The sequence below is a fragment of the Acartia tonsa genome, chromosome 8, assembly GCF_053477335.1.
Source record: "Acartia tonsa isolate MP-2025a chromosome 8, ASM5347733v1, whole genome shotgun sequence".
In the NCBI taxonomy this organism is placed as follows: Eukaryota; Metazoa; Arthropoda; class Copepoda; order Calanoida; family Acartiidae; genus Acartia; species Acartia tonsa.
In genome coordinates, this window is record NC_137267.1 from 27,737,788 (window position 1) to 27,756,978 (window position 19,191).

At 30.2% G+C, this 19,191-nt stretch overlaps 2 protein-coding genes across 3 annotated transcripts in view; both read left to right on the plus strand.

The window, feature by feature from the left end:
• The window catches only part of LOC145326426 (glutamate receptor ionotropic, NMDA 2B-like), a 295,851-nt gene that overhangs the window by 71,921 nt on the left and 204,739 nt on the right, over positions 1–19,191 (plus strand). The window lies entirely within an intron of this gene.
• Positions 1,078–3,608, plus strand: LOC145326429 (uncharacterized). The gene is made up of 2 exons (XM_080169780.1): positions 1,078–1,593; positions 1,865–3,608. The coding sequence occupies exons 1-2, from the start codon at positions 1,311–1,313 to the stop codon at positions 3,109–3,111; spliced, it is 1,530 nt and encodes a 509-aa protein (XP_080025906.1). The 5' UTR covers positions 1,078–1,310; the 3' UTR covers positions 3,112–3,608.

The window sequence follows — 19,191 nt, forward strand, 5'->3', positions numbered from 1 at the left end:
AGAATCTTTCTAAATATAGGGTTTGTCAGTTTGTTCTATCAAAGCAGACAGCTATAATGTAGAAATTTTTATGTTAGAATAATCCTATTGATGTGAAACCTTCTATTTTGATTCAGTAAAAGAATGTAGAATTAAAGCATAGGAACTCTAATAAAGTGCCTACGTTAATTTCAAGTGAGTTAATTTTGACACCAATTTTTATAACTTATCAAACTTATTTTAAACTGTAGTTACTATTAGAATAAATCATCTCTATAGTCGTGTATTATAGTGCTTGTATGTCCATATTAATCACAGTACATCCATGTGTATGTTGTCATCCTTGTTTTGAAAGCGTTGTGTGTAAAAGAAGGGGGTAAATTTGGCAAAGGGGGGGAATTCTCTCCAAAACTAATTGTTATCTTCCCTCTGTTCACCCCTCCTCTCTGTAAATCTAATTGTTATGTTCCCACTGCTCCCCCTCCCATCCGCCTGGAGAATAAATTGTTAACACTCCCTCTCTTTGTAATTTTCTCTGTCTCCCCCTCTGACATCTTTCTTCTAAGTATTATACACACTGTCAAAAGTTGTTGGGCAAACTGACTTAAAAGAAATATCCCCCGTTGAAATAAGTGTTGAACAAAAAATCTAAGTGTTTGTCCTATAGTGTTTCTTAAGATTTTACATACTGAACAAAAATCTAATAAGCTTTTGCTACTTTTAAGCTTGACTCTTCCATCAGTAAAATCGGAAGATGAAAAAATAATCTGAACTTAACTAAATATTATTTTAATTATTATGTTATAAGAGACTGCAGAAAATTTGGGGGAAAGGTTGAATTTCTCAGATGCCTTAACATTTATTTCCTAAATCAAAATTTTGAATGAAAAATATCTCTAAATAACTTTTTTCATGGGGCTTATCCATTACTTTAAAATTGTAGATATACTTCCCCCATCCTCTTAAAGTCTAACCTACCACTTAACTTACCCTCCCCCATCCCAAACAAATATATTGACTTTAGCCTAGAATCTCTCGACCAATGGGAGTGCGTAGCGCTAAATTGTACTAGTAGGAGTTAGGGCAGATTAAGCCAATAGTATTGTACGGAGTTGGACAGTTTGAGTTTGCTGTGTAAACGTTATCATTAGCTCAGTTTCATTACAATATTTGTCATCACAACAACAAAAATATTTTATTCTCAAAAATAATTATTTCTTTATCAAGATATTGTGATAATAAACAATTATGTTAATATTATTTTAAGTTATCTTTTATTATAACCTAAAATTCCTGAACATTAATTTTTTAAAAAATAAATCGGCTGAAAAATGGATCCTAGTTTGTTGCCTCCTGAAGTTGCAGCTGGAATCAGACTTGGCAACTTTCTGTATCAAAATTCGCGAATGGCAGCAGCCGCCAATCATTTCCCGCACCATCCATTGCCTATCAAAACGGAGCGGTCAGAAATGGCGGAAATGATTACCAGTAGTGGACAAGCTTCAGAAACCGTAGGAAATACTAGTCCGCCGAGTTTTAGCCCACCAGTAATGGCTGCTTATCATGCAGCAGCGGGCTATCCGCAGCATAGAAATGGAGATTTTCATCATACAGGTAAGAAAATTAAAGCACTTTTATATCAAATCTGTCGTCGCAATTTTGTAATTAGAACTTTTAAACCGTCTTTATTTTTATATGAATTCAAATTTTCAAAAATTGTAATATTTATTGTGTGGAATAATCTGTTAACTCATAAAGAAAAATTCCCTTAATTTTAATAAACGTTCCTGAAGATAAAGTCTATAAAGCCATATTTGTTGTGTTATTTTCTTTACAGTGGCTTAAATCTAATTTTTTTATGTCTTAATTTAATGATTAATTTTAGGTGATCAAAACAGCAGTTTCGAGGACGAGATGAGCGAGGACGAAACTGACCATCGCAGCGAAACTGACCAAGAGGACAATCTAAAACCCGGAGAAGTGGATAAGAAAACTGGCAGTGTTAAGCCTCCCTACTCCTATATAGCATTAATAACAATGTCCATCCTTCAATCGCCACACAAACGTCTAACTTTATCCGGCATTTGTGAATTTATCAAGTCAAGATTTCCCTATTACAAGGAAAAGTTTCCCGCATGGCAGAATTCCATCCGCCATAACCTATCTCTAAATGATTGTTTTGTGAAGATTCCCCGAGAGCCAGGAAACCCCGGTAAAGGCAATTTCTGGACACTTGATCCCATGGCGGAGGATATGTTCGACAATGGATCATTTCTGCGTCGACGAAAGCGTTACAAGCGCCCGCAGTTGATTCCCGGTCCGTATCCGATTTTGGATCCATTCACAAGAAAACTGTTGTCGCAATATACAAGTATGCAGCAGGCGGCTGGTTTTATCAATCGCGGTGGAGCCTTCCCGCCGGGTCCACATGGCCCTATGCCGCCTCAACATCATCCTTTATACCCACCAAGTGGATTACCAGGCGATTTACGCCTGACACTACCGCCTTTGTATCCCGGCGCCCCACACTTTCGGCTGCCACCCTCGTTCCCGCCGACAATTCCATCTGGCATGCTAGATGGCGGTAACAAACACAACATTACCACTATTTCCCCGCCGTCTTCGCCAAGATGCAGCCCGCTGCAGTCGGTTCTACCACCATCACCACCTATTTCAACTCAGCCACAGCCTGAAATCAGCCGCCAGCCGCAATCTAGTCCCCCAGCCACTGAGCTGGCGCTGCAAAAGCAACGCGGTGATATTTCCAAATTCTCAATTGATACAATAATGGGAGGAGGTAAAGAAACGGCCCTAAAGGAGGAAACTATCCGCCCTGGCTCCAGAGAAAGTGTTAATTCAACTGAAGTGGGCAAAAGTGACACGCAGCAGCCGATTCCCGCCGCTTTGTTATCGTCTTTTAACCACCACCAAACTTCTTTCTTAGATATTGAAGACTCAAAGGATGGCATTTTACAGCAATCCCCGTTCTATCGTCATGTAATTTCAACAACAAGCCAACAAACTTCTTTAAAATCCACCCTTTCTAATAATATTTCAAATCTTCCTCCCCTCTTCCTTTCAAACTTCACCCTGCCACCTAATTGTCCGTTGCCGTTGAGCCAAAGAAATTAAGTGATTTATAGAGTAGCTTTCTCTTATATGTATGTTTATTAGTCAGTGTTAAGACTGTTTTGAAAAATAAATAGGAAAAATATGTAATACTTTATAGTTCCTTTTTTTAAATACTACCATCCCATTTCAGATTACCTTTAACTATCATATTTTCCTAATTATTTTTCAAATTGAATGTCCCTCGCGCTGTATATGATCTAGTTCTAATTGAAATCTCAAATTTTATAAACTTTATGTTAAATTGATAAGATAATTAATCTATTAAATTAATCTAGTGATTTTAAAAATCTAGGTTTAATACTTATAAATGTGCTTTTAAATGTAATAGCTATAAAAATATATAATTAAAATACATGAACTTTGATAATAAACAAAATTTATGTTTTACTACAATGTTTAAAAACTGTAATAACATTATAATATCAAAAGCTTAGTGTTTTATGCTATCAAAATTAAATTAATTATGTGTCAGTAAATAAAGAATAAACTCCAGAGAATAATTGTTTTTTTATGATACTCGAGATAGTTACTTTTTATTTTCCTTTTACTTATCTGTAGTTTCATATTTTTAAAAGCATCAAGATATAATTTTAACGTTGATCAGAGAAAGAAAGGTTTCGTGATGTTTAATAGATTATTTGTTTATAGTGTATTGAGCGCAGCTGCTCCATCATTAGTGTAATGTTAAGTTCATTACTTTAACAATGTACTGAAAGAAGAAAGACTTTATATCTAAACTTATTTAAGTAGTTTTGCTGTTTAGCACTACTTAGTACTTATGGGCATAATTGTTCTTGCGTTATATACAAATAATTCAAAAATATTACTTAAAAGTTCAAAGTTGTAAAATGTATTTATTTATGAAAATGGTTAAAAGTTAGGAAAAATATTAAGATTGATTAGGGATTAAATTAAATCTTGTTTAGCCGCAAAGAGTAAGATATTACAAGTTTAAGTAAAAAGTTTTATGTAGATATTGTACATACATGGGGAATCTAATTCTTCCTTTATTGACGAAATGTTCTTATAAATTCTTAATCTTTACATACAATTTTTTTAAGGGTGCAACAATTTTCACTTGACACACAAATAATCAAAAAAGAAGTAAACATATCTTTTGATACATAACGCACTTATAGATAAAGACATTGGATTGGCCTCCCAATTTAAAAATAGCTGAAAACCTGTCACAGCCACTAAATATATGATTTTGATAACACATTATTTGACTCCATGATAAAAGATAAAATTTTGATATTGTCTGTATAGAAATAAATTCTTCATTTAAAATATCATTTGTATGTCCTGTTTTACTGCTACTTATATTCTAGAAAAAAAAAATTTTTAAAAATTCTAACAAGGGTTGAGCTAGATATGCATTTTGTTAGAATATGAAAACTGTGCACAGAGGGTTAAAAACTCCTTGAAGCATATTATTTTCATCCCTTTGATGTCAGGTCTTATCAGCGAGGGATTAAAAACTATCCAACAATTATTTGGACCTTTTTAGTCACTAGCGCCTTCTTGACACTTTTTCCCACAACTCTTCAAGTTGGCTTGCTGGCTATAAATAAAGGTAGACAAGTTAATCACGATCTAGAAATGTAATAATGAAATCTTCAGTCACAACAAAATCAACTACATAATCTAAACGTCGAAAAATTCAATGTTTCGATTAGAAAACTAAGCATAGGCTTGAAAAAATATCAAACAAAGGAGTAAGGACATTTGCTTTTTTTCCTTTCGTAATACTTTTTGCACTTAATTCACCTTGCAATTGCTTTTTAAAGAAGGTTTTTAGTTACTTTTAATTTATACAAAATAGTCAGAAAAAAGATAACCTAAAAATTTCAAGGTTTTTAGAGTGTACCTGTATTTATGATTCTGACTATGCAGCAAGACCTTGTATTTTCTTTGTGTTAGGTTTTTATATAATATTCACCAGGGGCTTTATTACTTATTTGGGAAATTTTTAAAAAGATTTGGGCATAGGTATTATATGTGGTTTCTTTTCAATTTGTGTGTTTACTTTAAGGATTATTTATTTACTAAGTATATTTGCGATAACTTTTATTTAATAGATTCTTCCAATTTTTAACATTTACAAAACAGCCTGCTTTATTTCTTCAAGATCCATGTCAGATCTATATAGGAAATAAATGTCTATAAATGAGCTCAAGTTTTCCAAGGAATAAATGTTTAAAACTCATAGTGCTCCAATAATCCGTAATAAACTCTCATTTTTTCATTTCATGTTGCTATTTACATTATATTGAAGTATTTAATTTCTAATCATAAAAAAAAGAAAATTTAAACTTTTAAGATAGTAATTGTTTTAACTGTTTTAAAAGAATTCGATTGTGGCGACACTTCCTTTTGTGTGTTCAAATATTAAAACTAAAACTTTAATTATAAATTATTAATCTAAAAAATATAATTGAAAAAATCATTTATATTATTAGATATTTACTTCTTTTCTTTTAGATAGTAATGGCGGGGGAGGAAAATTGATTTATTGAGAAATAGATAAATAGATATGTACTCATAGAAAACTAGCCAATAGTGAGATAGTTATATCGAGCCAACTCTAGTTAAAGATATTCGGCTGTGTCCCTAATGGGTTCTTGGGGTACGATAAAAGAGGTTTGGATACTGTTACCCTTTCTTCATACAAAAAATTTTAAAGTAAATAAATTTCATTATTTAAAGGGTGATATTTAAAAAAGCAAAATCTCTTCCGGCGGCAAAGCTAACAAAAATAGAAAACAAAACTTTTTCCTATAAGAAGCTTCACTGCAAAGTAGAACCTAATCGGTTAGGCAGTTGATAAAATAATTATAAATTAATGTGTAATTTGGGCATATATATATATTGGATCATTAATCTAGATTTTGCTGTTTTTGTCTATTTTATTGCATAATACTTTACTCATAAATGCTTTCTATTAAAAAAATTATTAAAGTTTATTGTTATGTATCTAATGGTACCAATATATGAATCCACTAAAAATGCTACCACCCCACTAAAAATGAGTATAAAAGTCCTTGTGTAGACACAAAAAGGATTAAAAGAAAAACATGTTGTTCAAACCAAAAAGCTGAACTTAAAATTAGCTAAAACTTAAATTGATCGGCAAATAGAATTTTACCTGTAATGCTGTCATTTAATTTATTTCGTTCCTTTGTTAATCTTATTTTTACCTTTCCATTTAGCCTGTTTTTTATACTTTCAAGCCACCTTTTGCCAGTTAAAGCAATTAAACTTTCGTGTGTATTTTATTTAAAAAGATTGCTAAGAAATATTTTTTTTTTAAACTTTAAATTGCGCTTATGCATCATGTTTGATTTTTTTTAAAGTCAAAAGACTTATTTTACTAGGGCATATCAAATAAAAAGTGTTATTATTTATAGGTTCATTTACTAAGTATATTTGCGATTACTTTTATTTAATAGATTTTTCCAATTTTTAACATTTACAAAAGGGCCTGCTTTATTGCTTCAAGATCCATGTCAGATCTATAAAGGAAATAAATGTCTATAAACGAGCTCAAGTTTTCCAAGGAATAAATGTTTAAAACTCATAGTGCTCCAATAATCCATAATAAACTCTCATTGCCCAGAACAATAAAACCCAATATTTTACTTTATTAAGAATAAATCAATTTTTTTTATTTCATCTTGCTATTTACATAATATTGAAGTATTTTATTACTATTCTTAAAAAAGAAAATTTAAATTCATAATATAGTAAATTTAAGAAAACTTAGTTTTAAAATGAGTTGATTCTAGCGCCCCTCCCTAATGTGTCCAAATTTTGAAACAAAAATTAAAAACATTTTAACCCTTTCCTGACGGAAATAAAAAAATATATATTGGAAAATAAATTCCGTAATTTAAATTGCATTTTTGAAAGAATGAAAATGGCTTTATTATAAATACGTATTTGAAGATTAAATTAAGAAATCAAAAGAAAATGGAAGAAAAAGCAAGTTAGAGAGAGGTTTTTTTTTTAAAACAAGAAAACGCTAAGGCAGAATGTTAATACGTTCATAGTATCAAAGGCTTTTATCTTAAAATAAATAACTAAAATCAGCCGGACAGAAATTCTATCGTAAGTAGTTGAACTTGAAGTAATCTTTATGTGTAAGTTAATATATTTATCTCTTTCTATTCTAAATGCATAAGAATATTTTAAACTAGCGGATGTGTACCTAGCATCCAGGGGCTCTCAATTAAAAGGGGCAGAAACAGGCTAGAAAAAATAGCTCAAAACCATCTGAAAATGAAATAGCCTAATACCATCATGGGACCTATTTAAAGCTTACCTAAAATAGAGAACCCAATTGCTTCAGTAGTTATTGAGATCTTAACCTTCATAAAAAAGTGAAGAAAAAAAACATATTTTTGCAGACAGACTGACGGGCCAATTGGAATGCAGAGTAGATGCTCATCAACCCTGTAAAATTTTACCAGGGAAAAATTCATCTTTCTATCAATCAAATGACAATCAGAGCATTACCGATAGACTGACAGACCAGGTAAATTATATAATGGATGCTTATTTGTAAAGGAGAACCATATCGATTCTGCGTTTATAGAGATCTTTTAGTACAGACAGACACACACACACACACCGAGATCCTTTTACTTTATTTTCAGGACTATAGGCTAGACTTTTATTTTCAATAGAAGAAAATGCACATTTCCCTACAGAAATTGATGTCATCTGGAGGGTTACAGACAAACTAACCGACTAAATAAGGTAGAGAGTAGATATTCATCTATCAGAAAAATCAGTAGTGATCGTCTATCTAATTTAGAATTTGATAAATAATTTTTTACATTTTAAATTAAATGCCTTGCAGGGTATTTCCGACAGGCTGACGGAATAAGTAAATCACATATTGGATGCTTAAAGGTATAGGGTATATTCTCAAAAATTAAAACCGTCTATCTTTAATAGCAGATGGTGAATTATGTTTTACCCTCAGACGGACATTTCTAATTAAAGAGGGGCTTCGCGTAAAAAATATCATATTTAATAAAAAAGCAAGGTCAGCCAAAGTAAGGATTAGGGTGCTTTTCCATATCGAGTGCATATCGAGCATTGAAAATACAGTTCCATATTTTATAAATAAATTGTAAATTAGAAGGGATAGTTTTTTTTCACATAAGCCTAACTCTTGCAGGGGGCCCTAACCCACCGAGGTTTACACTTGATGTGCCTTTACTCTTGATAAGATATTAATTATAGAACATATAAAATTTCTTAGAAATTTTAAAGCTAAACAAGGATGACATCATTTATAAGTCCTTAGTAAAGCTAATAAACATGGAAATCTTTACAATAGAATTTATATAATATCTTTGATAGTAGATGCATATCAAAGCATTCCAACAGACGGACGGACAAAGTAAGTTCATCAGTATGGGGATGTTTTTAATTCCAGCCATTGATCTTTTATAACTGAAGAGAAATTGACGTTTACTTCTTTACGGTTTCTTTCAGACAGACAGACAGGCATTTCAATTAGAGTACCAAGAAACATATGATAACATCCATAAACTTTGTGAAGTTCATAAAAATCAAATAAAATAGACGGACAATATGGTTAAAACATTAGATGTCAATAGAAATATATACAGTAAACTTAAAACATAAAATACCATAAAATATAATTACTAAAACTTTAGCATAATGGACGGACTGGACTGACTGACAAAGTTAATTAAATATATATGATGCTTTTTAGTCAGCGAAATCCTCACAGACAAATTTGCTTTTCATTTTTAATTTTAAGTAAATCATAATTCTGATTTTGTACCAGACAGACATACAAAGTTTAAGTAAGATTTTCTGCTAAAATATTTTTTAGTAGAGAAGCTACTCTATAATTTATAATATAATAATTTTTCCTAATAACTCGGACCCTAAGGCGGCCTGAGGCCGCTTTGTCATATCTTAATAACTGCATTAGCCTTCTACCTTTCCAGTACGGATATTTAATATTCTCAAGAGCATTACAGACCAGCGAACAACGTGAGCTGTAGGCTAGTATCTATATATAGAAGGTGTTATTTTTTGAATAGAGTTAATGATAAATAATAGTTTTTATAATAAAAGCTTAGAATTGTACATAGTATTGACGTAAACATTATGCAAATAAGCAATTATATCACAGCAAATCAGTTAAAAAAAACTTAATTATAAAATTTGCTAATTTTAAATTCAACTAGTTTTGTACGAATGATGGTATAAGAAAGGTTTGTTCTCATGTATTCAAGTCTTTATACATAAACTTGTTAGTGATACCCACATCACATGTCAGAGAATTTACGAGTTTGAGAAAGGTTTTTAGAAGTACCTATTGGTCAAACAAGGATGAATAATATTCGTTGCCTTTTAATATCTACATCAATAGGCAATATGAAATAATAAATATATATAATATGAACATAAAACTAAAATAAGAAACGCTTAAACCAACGAAATCCTTTTCTGTATATTCTTATTTCAGGCCTCGATTTTGTGGCCAGAAAAAGGAAAAGGCCTTAAGGAAACAAAAATGAAAATTATTTTAAAAATATATAAATTTATAAATTTTTGGTTTCCAGGAATTTATATTATACTTTTTTTGTGAATAACATTAGTTAAATGTACATACCTTTTTTAAGAGAAGATTCGCTTTTAACGAGGATTGATGGAGATTAATTTTGAGGAAAATTCAAAGAAAAGGACAAACTTCTCTCAGACAAGTTTTATGAAAATAAAATAGTAAAGCAGGACAGAAAAAGATTTAAATGCAAAGAAAAAATGATCGATTTAAAAAAACGCAGGTGTACGATAAAGTGTGAAAAAATTATATGAATTATTAGATTGTTAAATCATTAAAGTAATTTTTGTATAAATAAATAAATTTAAGCCGCTTTGAAGTTTTATGAAAACTATTTTTATTAGAATACAATAATAATAAAATGAATACTATTTTTAAAAGGTATTCATACTTAAGTGGAATTAACAAAAGAAATACGGTAAATTACAATATGAATTTAAAATAGCGAAGTTGCGAGAAATTATTTATTTTAATCTTAACTTGTTAAAAAGGTTAGGTTTGTTACTTTTTATATAATCAAGTTTAATCATTTGGCTAACATGAAGAATTCCACCCTCAATTTCGTACCATGAAGAGCTTTAAGGTGAAGAACTCCACCTTTAAATGTGTAGGGCTAAGGAGACCACTCTCGAGTGTGGGATTCTTCATATGAGCCAATCATTCTTTTAACTTGCAAAGAAGATAATTTAAACGGCTAATTTGATTAAAATTCCCCAAGGGACAGTAATGTAGCACCTAAAGATTTTTAAACTTTTCATTTACTAGAAATGATGGTAGAAAAGTAAGTAAAACAGATCACAGTGTCTTAATATAGATATCACACAAAATTTAGTGGCAAGTTTATTATATTTTACATAAAAAAATAAAATCAGGAAAAAATTAAAATAAAGATTCACAAAAGCATTGGGTTTATCTACAAAATGATTGTTTGCTTATAGTATAAATAATTAGATAATAGAAACAGCTTTATCAAAATGTTAAACACACACAACAAGGTCTTCTAGATTTCTTATCTTTTATCTTTAAACCAATCAGAGTTCCGTATTCATATCCGGCGCTGAATCTATAAACAAACAGAAAGATTTGGCGGCAAATTTATAGCCAATAGACGAGAACGGTCTGGCAAGTTACTGTAAAAATATTTATACACGCATCTAACTTAAATTATTCTGAAAACAATGTTTATTCGACTCAAAATATTGTTTTTCTATTTGCTACGATTCAAAAACAAATTTAGCTATTCTACATTTTCTGCTTTAGTAGCGTAGCTTCTCTACTATATATAACATAAGATAAGATTTATCGGGCGATTTTCTAGTCAGAAATTTGACGTTATTCGTTAGTTTTGCAGATAGTAATTTTCATTTTGGCTATCCAATCCAATAATTTACATACAATATCTTTTAAAAGGTTAGTGAAATTGGGGTATAATTCCTTCCCCTCCCCCCATATTCCTGCATGTTTTTTTATGGCCCATAGAATGCATACAGGGAGGTTGTGTATCCAACCCCCTGGCTAACTAAAACCTAGGGGTCCATTCTTAAATACACCCATGTCAGGGCTCTACAACAAACTGATACACTCCCAAAAACAGTCAAGGGAGATGTCAATATGAAAGGTCACACACCCATTAAAATTAAGGGAGAATGCAAAAATCTATTAGTATTACTCCTTCTTTAAGATCATAACCTCCTCATTTGCTACCCCCTGGCACGCTACTTGGCTAAACACTGCTAGCTTCTTTGGGCTTGATCAACCTTGTTTTAAAAATGTTTATGGGTCGTTTTAGAATGCAAGACGTTTGACCATATATTTTTAAGCAGAGACTATACTTCTGAAACTTATTATGTAGTAGAACAAAGGCAAAGACTTATTCGATTTATCTAATACTAAACCATCTTTGGATCAAAGGTGCATAAATTATTTAAGGCTAAGGGTAAAATTACATCAACTTACCTATGACCAAAACCGAAAAAAAAAAATTTTTAAAGGAAAAGATATACCTTTTCATATTTTTCCTTTATTAACATTGAAATAATTGCACACTTTTATATAATTATATTTTAATGTAGTATCTTATAATCCCTCCCTGCAAGTTTTTATGAAACATTATTTTAACTTGAAACACATTTCTAACAAAACTACTTAATTAGCCATTTTAAAAAAATAAAGCATTCAATAGCAAAAATCTTTTCTTTGTGAATAGAACGATTCTTGTTTTATGCCAGCAAGTCATTTATATCCACTACAACCAGTAATTTGACAAATAAAAAAAACTACTTGAGTAAATTGATGAGGGTCCGCCAGGTCCAGTGATCCAGATGGTTGGGATTCTAACGTATTCCAGTTTAAAGGGAGTATGTATGTAAAAATTTCTCATCTGATTATCAAATCTTAATATTTTCTAAGACCCTTTCACTATGCTGATAAAACAAAAACGTCATACTAGCAAAAATATCGTGGATCTGCCTTGATTTTGCGGCATTTTGGGAGGGAAAAATGGAAAAACAAGGAAAATCTGAATTTGCATTATAGTTTTTCTAAGGATATTTAACTTGTCATATATAGCTGAAACAAATTACAAACTGTTAATGATTCATTTTATGACGTTAAATTGCCACTTTATCTATAATACAAAGCAGAACGATGTCTTTCTGTCCGTCTGTCTGTCCGTCTGAAGCTTAAGATCTCAGTAACCACTGAACCGATTGGGCTCTACTCTTCAGGGAATATACCTACTGGTCCTGTGATGGTTTTAAGCTATTTTCTTGGGGGGTGGGACACCCTCAACCCCCCCCCCCCAAAAAAAAAAAATGAAAAATACCCCCCCCCCAAAAAAAAAAAATATATTTTTACTTTTTCTTTTTAAATCTAAAATACGAAAAATTAGGTTGATCAGATCAAACCTCTTGGTAGTAATTAGGAAATACAGATCTATTTTATTATTGACAAAAAAAATACATCACTGTCTACAAAGGGATGAATTATCTCAGGTTAGATGTACTGAATTTTAGTTTCCGAAAGTGTACCTAGCGTCCGCGTTCTATACCAAAATTTACTACTAGCTAAAAAAGCTTTAAACTTTCAAAAAAAATCAAAAGAAGGTGTATCAACTTTTTTTTATAGCTAGCCGGTTCTTTTAGTAAGTAGTAGATGTAAAATTTTTCATAGAATTCAGATATGCAATCGGTTTTTTTGTAGACCTCTTATTTTTTAAGTAATTTAAGTTTAAAAAAAAAATTAAGTCGATTTTAAGGTACTAAAATGCAACAAAAAAAAGAAAGAAAATGGCCATTATGAACAAAAATAGTAAGATCTTTAATTTGACACCTTACTTTTTCAATTCTGTCAGGTAATTATTGAAAAAATCGATTTTTTTAAACCCACGAGAATAAAAACTTTGAACTTAATTTTATCATTTCACAGGTAAAAAAATATGGGTTCATATATACCTTTAGAATCAGAAAAATATTACAAATCCATTGTAAGCAAAATTGAAAAAAAAAGTTTACAATATAGTACATAAACTACAATAAAAGGAATTATATGAAAATATCATATTATATTATACAGGCAACGTCTTAATTCTTGAATTGAGTATAAAAATGGGAAGGGGATAAAGAGGAGGTAAAGAGTTGGTAAAAAAGGGAAGACGAAAGTGTTGCCTGAACAAAAAATATAATTGGCCATTTGTTTATTTTTTTACTTTTTTTCAATTTTGCTTACAATGGATTCGTAATATTTTTCTGATTCTAAAGGTATATATGAACCCATATTTTTTTACCTGTGAAATGATAAAATTAAGTTCAAAGTTTTTATTCTCGTGGGTTTAAAAAATCAATTTTTTCAATAATTACCTGACAAAATTCAAAAAGTTAGGTGTCAAATTAAAGATCTTACTATTTTTGTACATAATGGACATTTTCTTCCTTTTTTTTGTTGCGTTTTAGTACCTTAAAATCGACTTAATCTTTTTTTTAAAAACTTAAATTACTTTAAAAATAAGAGGTCTACAAAAAAACCGATTGTATATCTGAATTCTATGAAAAATTTTACATCTACTACTTACTAAAAGAACCGGTTAGCTATAAAAAAAAAGTTGATACACCTTCTTTGAAAAATTAAAATTTGGAATGTATAATGTATAAATCGTTTATACATTTTATCGCTTTTCCCTTTGACCGTAGTAGTTGAAAATAGCGTTTGCAATAATTGGGTTATCTGCTGTACAGCTTTGAAATTATTGAAGAAATAGGCAATTCATTTTCAGCACATCTCAGGTTATTAAAAATGATTTTTTATTTTGTCGGACAATAAATAACCCACTTAGGATATTTAGATTACACTTTTATTAGACTGTTTATAAAGAAATGATGCACCTTTTTTATTTTCAAATTTGAAATTAAAGCTGGGCGAGAGATGGGCCAACTAAAGTTACATGGTTATCACGTTTTAAAATAAGGGGGGTCAAAATCTTTTTATTACATATCAAAAAGTTATGAGTATGGTCAGGTTATGACCGTTAAAGTAACTAGCAGAAATTGGAGGATAGAAGAGCAAGTTTACAAGACCAAAATATCCATAGGATCATTGAGGAACGAAAAACCATTTTCTAACTTATGTGATAAATGGGGGGGGGGGGGGGGGGGTAATGCAACCATCTCGTAATCAATGTATAAATGGCACCTAGAATTCGAATTTCGATCTGAAATTTTGCAGGTGTAATCCTTGGTAGGTCTATTTTCCCTAAATAGAACAAAAAGTTGAAAAAGAAACCCCCCCTTAATATCAAAATCATAGAAATGTGCATAAAAATATTCTCTAGTACATAGAAAATGATAAAATTTAATAATTCCAACCAATGCTTTGTTTATAAGTAAAATAATCGTATATCAACATAAATTTATTGTAAAGTTATTTATGAATTCTATCTATAAGGTGGGGATTGGTATTTAATAAAGAATTTAATTCTCTCTTAAACATTCCTCTTGTGCCAAATATAGACTAAGTATTAGGGCCATAGATATTTAATCAACAATATAAATCAGGTAACTTTCATGGAAGTTTTCAAAACATAGAAACTAAAGGAAAGTCTACAAGAAAGTGCAGGACAGCAGGACTTTAATAATATATAGCTAGAGTCTAAAAATGTTTCCTTTTTTTATTAGGATTGTCTGACAATAACATAGTCAAAAGTAATTTCTTGATTGCTTGCTTCCTTTATTTAGGAAACTTATTTTAGGCTTTTCTTACAAGTTATATGGCTAAAAAATGTCGCTAATTGTACTAATGGACAAGTAAAATTTATATAAACAATGATGACAACTCCATAAAAGAGGAAGCTTTTAAACTTTAGGAGAAATGAACATTAACACTTGTAGAGTGTCAAAACTTAATAAGCAGAATATAAATGTATAATTGTTAGTAAACTGCTTAAATATAGGATACTGTTTAAAACGTAGCTATATTTTTAGAACTTGATTAGAGATGCTTGTACCTTGTTGTAATAGAAAATATTATAAAATTCAGATAAATATGATAATTATATCAAACAAAATTCGTTGTCAATAGTAAAAATGACAAAGCCCAAATTGTGTTAAAATTGTTTCAAAAATGATCAATGTGACGTAATAGAAATGAGGGATTATCTATCTCATTTTTAGGTGATTTCATTCCCACTTCATCTCATCTCCCTCATTTCATTACGTCACGTGGATAATTTTTGACACAATTTTAATATAATTTGGGCTTGAACGCACGGACTTTCTAGTAACGATTATTGAGTTACTACGTTTTCCAAATCTAACATAAAGTCTATTAGTTTTCATATTTTCGATCATGAATTTGGCCAAAACCTTGTTAAAAATGTTTACAAAATAAACCTTTTTCGACATAAGATAATGAAACAGTTTCTTTACAAGCCCAAGTAATCAGTTTTTAGATATCTTTCTATTCCATGGAAAAATAATGAAAATATTAAAATAAGCAAATTTCAGTGTAAGTTTTAATATGCATGATTACCAAAAAATCAAAACAAAAATATCTTTATAGCTCAGCTACTCTAAAATTCTCTTTGTCTGTTCGTCCGTCCATCAGTCAGTCTGTAACGCTATGGAGGAATATTGGATAGATAAAAATTAGCTCAAAAAGTTATAAAAATTTAATGGTAAAATACGGTTTTATTAATCCAAATCTTAGGGATGATGATCTTAAAGATGCTATTTCTAGTGGTGATGGTGTTACACATGGTATCAAAGTACTATTATCAAAACTTATTGATTGAACTATTTATCTAATAATTTTATGGTATCCTTACATATTGAAAGTGATACCCAAACTTGCATATTTTTAGTTTTTTCTTATTTAATAATTTATTCGTTAACTATACATAATTAAATCAAAAAGTCTTGAGAACAAACTATACATAATTAAATCACATAGTCTTGAAGTATTTTTAATTACATTTCCATGAAATAGAAATGAACTAAAAATACAAATTCATGAAATTTTGTCGGCGGTTACGGTTCATGAAAGCAGCTGGGAGTAGATTCTGCAGCCGGTGGCTGTTTGCGGGGAACGGCAGCGGATCTCATAAAATTTTTATATTTCATGACATCAAATTGTAATGATTTGTTGAAAAGTTTGCTCTTTCTGTAATTCAATTAGTTATCTTTTTCATGCATAAATTAAGGGGAAGGGAGAGGGGGGTAATAATATTTTATATCAATATTGATCATTTGAATTGAAAAGAATAGTGGAGACAATCTGGATTTTATTCAAGTGCAAAATGCCTGAAAAAAAGTACATAATCCTTTCGGTTAGTAAATATTTTGACGTAAAAAAATTAGCCAATGAGAGGCCAGTAATTGACTAATGGTAAAATTTACTAGGTTCTTTGAAAAGATCTTACCTTGTCAAGAAAACTGTCAAAATCTTAATAATTTCCAAAAGTTTGCCCACCCCCTTGCCCCACCATTCCCTTCGCTTTTAAAACCAATTTAGGGAGGAAGGCTTATCTCTTGATGGAGCTTCCAATGGTTTCCGAGGCATTACTAAACAAAAAGACGCTCACTTTCAAAAGCTTCGTAATTGTAATTTAAAAAGGTTTCGTGATTTTAGAAACAGTTTTTTTAAAAAGCGAACTTAAATATAATTGGCCCTCTTTGAAGGTAATTACTTGTGGTTTGATGAAGCAGTTTTTTTTGGTTTCAAAGAAAAGTTCTTTTCATTAGAAATATTGATTACAAAAAGACGGCTTTGAATTTAATCATTTTTAGATGTTTTATAAAAGATTAAATCAATTACGGTTTTAACTTATATAGTTTAATACACAAAAAATGTACAAAATTCCTTGTTGAATGTACTTAATAAGTTGTTTTGATTTAAATTAATATATTTATTATCGAACATTAGAAATGTAAAAAATTGCTAATTCTCATTTAATGAAAATCTTTTATAATCGCACAACTATTTACCATGTTGTTCAAACATTACAAATAACTATGATAGATGTATTTCAATTGCATTGTATGAAACATCAAACCAAACATCAAATATTATATAAGTCAACATTTTAACAAGGATGACAACATCCAAAAATAGCGAAGCTCAAAAATTATGAATGGATATCGGGAAAGAACCTATAATAATAGTGTCTAACTTTTTATCTTTGTGACGTAACAAAACTCCATCTCTTTTTTAGGGGTTTCCTTTCCCACCTTTCCACATCGGAAAATATTAATATAAAGCATTGTCATACAATAAACATTAATCTTGATAAAATAGGGAAATCAGGAAACCTTAAAAATCACGAAATTTAAAAATCTAGGAATCGATATAGCACCGCAATTTATAGACAAATTTTAAAGAAACTTGATAGAAATATGTAAAATATGAGCATATTCAATCCCTGATAATTTCAGCCGCAAATCCTGAATAGGAATCGAGAAAACCTAAATATCTAGGAATCGATCTAGCAACCCAATTAATGGAAAAATTGTAATAAAACTCAAGGAAAATATGTAGAATATAAATTTAAGCAATCCCTGAAAATTTCAGCCCATTATCTTTAAAAGAAGTTGAGAAAATCCCGAAAACATAAAAATCTAAAAATCGATCTAAAACAATGTATAGATTAGATGGGTATATGTTATAAGAATCTTCACTAAAAATTTCAGCTGTCTATCTTTTATAGGAGCCGAGAAAATCACGTTTTCCCCACATTTCGAATTATAGAGCTACGAAAAAGAAGTGAAAATGACAGATTATGAATATTTACATAATTAATTTATGCAATGATAAATAGATACAAAATTATCGTTGCTGACATATTATCATTCCTCATAACTATCCTCTTACTTTTTAATCAATTCAAACACAGCAACTTTGTTTTGGTTCAGAGCTTGAAGTGTGGCTTCTGCCAGCATAATCATAAACTTTCTCAGCTATCACTTCCGCATTTTGTTACTTTCACAAAGTGTTCGAAAAATGGGACATTATGGCAAATAAATTTGAGGGTATGGCATGAGTGAAGTACAATTTAGTGTTGCATATGTAGTTGTGTGGTTAGACAATGTGATATTTAGCGAAAGAGATAGCTTACTAATCTTTTGCATATTTCCCGTGGATTAAATATAATTTATTGAACTTAACTCATACAATAAGTAGTAAGGCTACTCTATATTTTGTAAAAGCTGTAGTCGCAAAATATAACCTTGTGTATTTCCAAAACTCAGCCACAGTTGCCTACTATTTCGTTCTGAAGTAGTGGTCAGAATGGGAATTATTCACAGCAAAGATATGGGAAAATCAGTGATTATATCAGTGGAGCAAAGATTCCCTCTTTTTGTTTTATTTGTTTCTAATCAACATAGTAATCAATAACTAAACCTGGAATGGTGTTCAATCTATTCTACAAATTATTTCGCAAATGTTACAGTAGCTAAGTTTTACATGTCTATAAAGCACACCATTACAATAGAAGATGATTCTTCAGTAATTTTAGGGTTTACTGAATTTAAAAAAACAGAAAGTGCATATTTTATTTGTAATAAATTTTAAAAATTTAAAAGTCGTAGGGTGTGTGTTTGAGTTATTTGTTATTTTTATGTGTACTGTATAGTGTTTAAGTTTTGAAAGCTTTGTTTTATATTACAACATATGCTTGATTTTCTAAAGAGAATAAATGTTTTTAGTGTTGTCGATTGAAAGTAAATGTAGGTAGATATTTCAACAGATAAAAGCATAAATAAATATTATTATTCTAATAATCAGCATATTATTTCGGTGTATTTCCCAGGCTTTGTTTTATTATTTTCTCCTAAATTAGAACTTCTAAGAGCTAATACATACTCTTTTAAATTGCTAGTAGCTTTTCCCAAATCCTCTAAAGGTTCTTTTCAAAGGTTTTTTTTAGCCTCGTTTAGCCTAGCTGCACAAAAATTGAATGTCTGCCGATCTCTAATAAT

Coding starts and splice junctions, on each gene's coding strand:
- LOC145326429 (XM_080169780.1), top strand. CDS start 1,311: ATGGATCCTAGTTTGTTGCCTCCTGAAGTTGCAGCTGGAATCAGACTT. Junction 1,594..1,864: donor TGGAGATTTTCATCATACAG/GTAAGAAAATTA, acceptor GATTAATTTTAG/GTGATCAAAACAGCAGTTTC.